General features: G+C 34.6%; 1 protein-coding gene across 1 annotated transcript; it reads right to left on the bottom strand.

Annotated features, from left to right (window-relative positions):
- Nucleotides 1-2,576: 2,576 nt before the first annotated feature.
- Nucleotides 2,577-6,741, bottom strand: eIF3d1 (eukaryotic translation initiation factor 3 subunit d1). The gene is made up of 5 exons (XM_073960372.1): nt 6,387-6,741; nt 5,935-6,085; nt 5,388-5,869; nt 3,560-3,852; nt 2,577-3,489 (listed from the first exon to the last, which is right to left on the bottom strand). The coding sequence occupies exons 1-5, from the start codon at nt 6,580-6,582 to the stop codon at nt 2,932-2,934; spliced, it is 1,680 nt and encodes a 559-aa protein (XP_073816473.1). The 5' UTR covers nt 6,583-6,741; the 3' UTR covers nt 2,577-2,931.
- Between the last annotated feature and the right edge of the window lie 514 nt (nt 6,742-7,255).

Below are 7,255 nucleotides of genomic sequence, written 5' to 3'. Positions count from 1 at the left end.
CCAAATCCAAATTGTACTAAATTTAGTACCATTTAGAACTTTTCGTGCACTTATAGTTCGAATTTCCAAAAACCTTTCTTTGTTACTCTCCACCAGTGACCCTAATTTCAAATTTCAGGATTCCAGCTCTATCCGTTCACCCAAATCCAAATTGTACTAAATTTAGTACCATTTAGTACTTTCGTACCCTTATAGTTCGAATTTCCAAAAACCGTTCATTGTTACTCTTCATCAGTGACCCTCATTCCAAATGCCTGTATTCCAGCTCTATCCGTTCACCCAAATCCAAATTGTACTAAATGTAGTACCATTTAGTACTATTCGTGCACTTATAGTTCGAATTTCCAAAATCCTTTCTTTGTTACTCTCCACAAGTTACCCTAATTTGAAATTTCAGGATTGCAGCTCTATCCGTTCACACAAATCCAAATTGTACTAAATTTAGTACCATTTAGTACTTTTCGTACCCTTGTAGTTCGAATTTCCAAAAACCCTTTGGTACATCTTTCTAGCTCTCCATCAGTTACCCTCACTCCAAATTTCAGAATTCTAGCTCTTACCGTTTGCCTAATACAAAGGGTACCAAATTAGTACCTTTTAGTACTTTTCGTACACTTCTAGGTCGAATTTCCAAAAACCCAGCCTTATCTCACCCCTACACACCAACAGCAACCTACACCCAAAATTTCAACTTTCTAGCTTCAGCGGTTTCGTCTGGGCGCTGATGAATCAGTCAGTCAGTCAGTCACTCACCTCACTACTCTTTTATATATATAGATAATTAGGGAGGAGGCGAGAGTGAGAAAACTCACGGTGAAATGATGTTTGTGATTGGGCTGAATACGAAAATATGGGAATGGGAAAAAATTCCCATCTCACATCATAGACTAATAAAAGAATAGACAGAGAAATCTTCTCACCTAAATTCTCTCACTGGTGTGAATTGAGTCAGTCAGTTATGCACTCAATTTTTAAAATGGCAATAACTATAAATGTTTAAACTATTTTATCTGTAGGCCTATTCTGTAACTTTTTAACAACTTTACTCATTGTTTATTTTACAATTTCTTTTGTTTGTTTTGTAGTTGTTACAAAAATAAAAGACATTTTAACAACTTTTCAATCGATAATAATTATAGAATATTTGGGTATTATTTGGCCGCTACATCCTCATATAAAAATATTCAACAAAATTTGTGTGAGATGTATGCGTAGTTTCCGTTTGGGCGACACCTACCAAAAACAAAAAAATTTCTCTGTCTACACTTTTATTAGTCTATGATTACAACGAAGGCAACATTACAAATTGTTGTTGGTAGCTTATTACTGGCATAACTAACCATAGAAATCATGTCAGTGTTTCTCAAATAAAACATTAGTGTCGTTTTTTATTGGGATAGCTGTTACATTTTTTTAAATAGTCTGTCTTAATCCCATCCAATAAACCTGGGGCCTAATTACGTGATTCGACATCGAGTTGTTTCGACCCGAGTACTCAAAGTTGGGATGACAACATTCGTTATCGAGTAAAATTATCGAGAAATTGAGCATAAATTTGCGAGTAATTTCTCGTAGCCAAATGGCCTATCGTAAACAAACAAAATGAAAGATTTCTTATTGTATTTGTGTTTAAAATGTAAAAAATTGTTGTTTATTGACGGTTTATAGAGGAAAAATGATATTAGTAAATAATTGTGAACATTTTTTACACAAAATAAGAGAAATTGGGAAAAGTCCTTTTCAGTCGTTTTAAGAAATTGTGAAAAAATTATAATTAAAATAAATACATATGCATGCTATCATTAACCAAAAATTAGTGTTTGCAGTCGTTAAAATATAAGTTGAAAAAATAAGCATTTCTGCAAAACAAAAAATTATTTAATATTAATAGGCTTTATTTTATAGGTGAACAACTTTTAATAAGGTGCATTTTAAATAGTTCATCCCCCTTTGTTTACCAAAGGAAATACTCTCTCAGAGAGGCTAATGCAAAACACCCACCAAATTCTCTCATTTATTTTGAGAGAGAATTATTAAGGTAGATGTATTAGCAATCTGTAACAAGAATGACAAAACAATTTTGCAAACATTAATAATTTTCATATTTTCTTAGCACAACTTCATTCCGAAATTATTATTCAATGTATTGTTCAAAAAATTCCACAAATATTTACATTTTTTCATTCATAATTTTGTTTTTTAGTTTTTGATTTGAAATAAACACATTTTTTGACATCTACCTTCATAACTTTCCCCAAAGAACACATAGTTCGATTACCGGTTACTCTCGAAACATTCGATCAGTGATTTCGATCGAGTCTTATCATGCCGTTTTTTTCTCGTGTCGAAAACTTATTCACGAGTAAATTCTCGATCGAATCGAATCACATAATTAGGCCCCTGACCTTAAGTATTAATATACCTACCCATCAGTTCTTTCAGAATATTGTGAAGAGCCTTCTTTATGTCAATAGGAAATTTTTAAATATTCAAAGCCTACCATGGAAAATCTAAATATTTCAAAAATACTTTTTCCACACCATTATTCACCATCAAAGATGTAAAGCCATCGTACATTTGTTTGAGTTGCTTTATTAACTTAATAGCCATTTTATTGTTTGTTTTTTCTTCTGTATTTAAAGCAACCCGTTATTGATAGTTGACTTATTATTGGAAATATAGATTTTATCATGTTTTTTTTTTATACGGGTGTATGTATATCTGTGAATTGTACAAATATATTTATAATGGGTTTTGTAACGAATAATTAAAAAAAGAATCTAAAAAATATTTATAAAAATGCTTATATATTTAGCTTTCACTTTCCACTTTCTATTCTCTTTTTTATAAATAGTCCTTTTTCTTGTTGTAGTGGGGCTTTTTTATAATTTTATTGTTGTTGTTGTTGTTGTGGTTTTCTTAAATCTGAGTTTACTTGCTTCCACTGCCGTAGGAATAAACAGGTTGGAAAGCTTCACCATCATCACCCTCACCATCTTCGCCGTCATCACTTTCAAAAGTGTTATCGGGAATATCGTACAAACGGATCATGGGCTTGTTGGGATCCTTCATGATCAAATAACGACCGTCCTTCTGCTTCATAACAATATCAATAATACAACGGAGAATACCCCAGGCATTGTCCATGCTCAAATTGATTTGAGTGGCAAATTCATGGGGTTTGAATTGTTGTGTGCCCAAAATGACATGACGTGAGGGATCGCGGGGATTGATACGTGAAACATAACCTAGCTTAAGTTGATCGGAACCGGCAAGGACAGCTTGGACGGTCCATTTGGCCAATTTGCAGGCATTGTTACGCAATTCGTTGGCCAAAACAGCACCACGTTGAGTATCCAACTTTTGACGCCATTCAACACCATTGGCCAATTTCGAGTCCCATTCATTCAATGCCTTAATTGAGAGGAATTGTGGTTCATTGTTGGGTGAAACCAAAACACCATCATGTTCACAACGAGCTACCAAAACCTAACAAAAGAGGAGAAAATAGGATAATAGTGTGGATGTAATTTTCATAATTTTCAAATGTTGGACTTACAATATCACTACCCAAATTCCATTTCTTATAACGATAACCAACACTAGCCACCTCAATGTCTTCGTCTTCGGTAATAAATGGATTTGGTTCTTGGAATTTATACTTGGGCTCATTGGGTCCGGTCTTCAATACTTGTTGCGAGAAGTTGTGATTAATAAAGGTGGCTTCAATGGCCAAGTTACGTGGTGAATTTGGTGAGCTATCATCATCGGTTGGTGGTTCCACAGATGTTTCATTAACGGTCAGTAAATCGAATTCAGTGTTGTCACGTTTATCCATGAAAATTTTGTTACCTGCAATTGAAAAAAAGGGAATTTAGTAATATCATTGGAAAGCTCTTCTAAGGAGGGTAAACCCTCTATAAGCTGTATTTTGAAGATGGACGACAAACCGAACTATTATCAGGTGATTGCGAGTTTTGAAAAATGTATTCTATAGAGTGAAAATGCGTTTATGAAACATCTTCTAAGTGATTTTATAGATGGAAGGATGCCCGTTAAGGAAGCTTTGAATGGACAGATGACTTTTACGAGTGCTCCTCTATAGATAAAGGAACTTTCGGAGAACTCTTATGTGGTAGAATATCTTTCATAGAGGCTTAATATTAAAAGAAAACACTCTGGGATAGGTCTTTTAGAGACACAATTCCTTTTAGTCAGGTCTTCGAAGCATAGAACAAGGTTGGTAAATGGATAGAAAACCAGATAAAACTTTCAAGAGAACCTATATGAATAGAAGTCCTTTCCGAGAGGTCTTCGATGGATAAAAGAGGTTTAAAGGGACTTTTGAGATAGACAAAAAATCTTTCGGAGAAGCCTTGTATGGACCTATAGGGATTACATCTTTCTGTGGGGTGTTATAGATAAAAAACATATCGATTAGGTAAGCTATGGACCTTTGGGTGACAGAATACCTTTCAGAAGTGGCCATCGATGTTTAAGACTTTTATGTGAGTTCTTCTATATATAAAATTCATTTTAGTCTTCGAATGATAGACGAACTTTTTTAAGTTAAACTATGGATGGAAGACTCTACGAAGAGGTCAACTGTGGAAATAAAACCATTAAGAGAGGTCTTCTTTGCATGAAGAACTTCGTATAACCAACGAACTTTTTTCAAGGTAAAGAGCATGGAAGCCTTCTGTGGGCGTAAAGCCATTAACAAAAATTAGAATAAAGAACATTAGAATAATTTTGTATATGGTCAGACATTGATAAAATACAATGGATAAAATACAATTTCTGTAAGATCTTCTATGGGGGGTTGGTCCTCTCTGAAGGGTATCAATATAAATAACTTTCGAATAGATAGTCTATGAACAATTGAGATTTGTCTTTTATAGCTAAAATAACTTACAACATGGTTTCTTCGCATAGAAGATGTCTTGTATGAAAAGAAGACCTTTCGGAGAGGTCTTCCATGGGTTGAAGGCCATTCAGTGATATCTTCACTAGATAAAATACCTTTTGTATGGAAAAATACAAAGAAGTCCATTTGTATATGCTTTTTGTGCCAGAGTTGTCTTCAATGGATAGAATACCTTTCGAAGATGTTTTTATGAACATGTCTTCTATAGGTTACTGACCCTTCGGAGACCATTCCGATATGGCTTGTGTGGATAGAAAAACATTCGTGGAGATGTCTTCTATGGATATATAAAATGTTCTGAAAGTTCTTCTATAAACACAATACCGTTCGGCAACGTCTTTCTGGGGACAAAATTATCTTGTGATAATCTGCTACATAATTTTATTTAATTATCCCAGCAAATTTAAATGCTACAGAATATATAATGAAATTTTGAAGTAGCAAACTTCATCTTACTTACCGATTTTATCGACAACAATATCCCATGAGTAATTGGAGCGTGTCGAACACATAATGGTTGCCAAAATGGCATCGGTGGCAAACACATTACCCATAGTCTTGGAAAGACGACGAATAATAGGATCATCTGTAGTGGTGACAGTGTGGACAATACGATCGATCTTTTGCAATGGCTTCTCATTCTTGACATTGATACGATCATAAACCTTATCGTAGTATTCTAATGTACCACAGGTAACAATATCTTCACCTTCCTTAATGTTGGGCAAAGACAATTTAATCAAACGTGGGAAGTCCATTTCTTCAATGGAAGCCCAATCGGAGCGTACAGCCACAGATGATTCACGCATTTTGGGTGGAGCATTGCGACCACCAAATTTGCGATTAACACCACGGCGGTTATCGCGTGCCTTGGAGTTCTTACCACCCAAAGTGGTCATATGAGGTGTAGCACCACCGCGAGCATTGCGACCTCTGGCATTTCTGAAAAACAAAAAACATTTGTGACAAATTGTTTTGTTTAGGAGGAATATTTCGTTAATATTTACCTGGCATTGCGCAAATTACGCACATTGAAGCGTCCACGTTGATGGGGTGGTTTTTGTACACGAGCAGTATCCACCAAATGGAAAGTGGTTTCATCTTCCTCATGATAGTAGGCATATTGGTTGCCAGTGCCAAAGGAAGAGGCATATTTATCTAAAATAAAAACATATTAGAACCAAAATTTTTCTTGTTGTTGTTTTCAATTTGTTTTGATTTGCATTTTCCTTTATAGCAAATGTCAAGCTAAATTTCCCTTCACCAAATGTCAAAAACAACAAAATTGCATAAGGGAAATTTTGTTTTTGCACACACTTGCTCACTCACACAGTAATGCCTGCCACATATTTTGTTGGTTTCTACATAACCCCACTTTTTCATTAATACAGCAAAGCATTTACCACTTTGCAAAAGCTGCATATTTTCTGCATGTTTTCTTGTGAAATTTTTAACTTACTTTGATATTTCTTATCATTATTGGATGTATTGGTCCAATCACAAATCTTTCCTAGACGATCACTTTTACTGAATGGCTGATATGGCACATCCTTGAAGGTGTCGGGCATTTCGCATGGTCCCCAACCAGTTTCATTGTATTGCACTGTAGGCTTCTCAAAGTGCAGACTGCCTGACGAATTTAAGGTTTCACTCATTGCTAAGACTTTCCACAGACGAGTTTCGTATGATTTTTCACAATTTTCTTGGAAAATTTAATAAATTTCTACACCCAATACAAATTGACGTGACAATCGTGAATACGATTTACAAGAGAAAAGAGATGTGAAAAAACCGTAGCATTGCCAGATGCAACTAATTGGTGAGGGAAATTTTTGACAGCTGCTTGTTTCGCATTGTTGCCAGCATTGAAAGGCAGTAATTTGAAAAGGGTTACCATTCCACGTTTGTAATAAAATGAAGCAAATGAAAAATTACTGAAGAGTAAACGAACAGCATCCAGTACAATTTGTACAAATTTTGTGTAAATGAACACACGTAATGAAATAATAAATAAAACAACAATAAATTTGGAATTTCAAAGGAATTTTGAGTACCAAAAATAAGCTTGTTAGGATTTGTTGGAGCAGCCAAAGATCGCATTTACATTAAACAAGATTTAATAAAATTCGTCGTAGATGTTATCAATTCTATTGAATATTGCTTTGTTTACATTTACCCTCGATTTCAACTGTCAATTCCATGGCTTAAACGTCAAATGAAACCCAATGGATTTCAGATGAGTTTTTATTTGACGTATACGCAAAGGAATTGACAGTTGAAATCGAGTGGACTTCGTAAATGTAAACCAAGCATATTTCTGAAATAAAT

The sequence above is a fragment of the Musca autumnalis genome, unplaced genomic scaffold, assembly GCF_047663935.1.
Source record: "Musca autumnalis isolate F117 unplaced genomic scaffold, ASM4766393v1 scaffold_1, whole genome shotgun sequence".
Classification (NCBI taxonomy): domain Eukaryota; kingdom Metazoa; phylum Arthropoda; class Insecta; order Diptera; family Muscidae; genus Musca; species Musca autumnalis.
Note: the sequence above shows the minus strand (reverse complement) of the source record. Positions and strands in the feature narration are given on the sequence as shown.

Coding starts and splice junctions, on each gene's coding strand:
- eIF3d1 (XM_073960372.1), bottom strand. CDS start 6,582: ATGAGTGAAACCTTAAATTCGTCAGGCAGTCTGCACTTTGAGAAGCCT. Junction 3,853..5,387: donor TATTGTTGTCGATAAAATCG/GTAAGTAAGATG, acceptor TTTCAATTGCAG/GTAACAAAATTTTCATGGAT. Junction 3,490..3,559: donor GGAATTTGGGTAGTGATATT/GTAAGTCCAACA, acceptor CTCTTTTGTTAG/GTTTTGGTAGCTCGTTGTGA.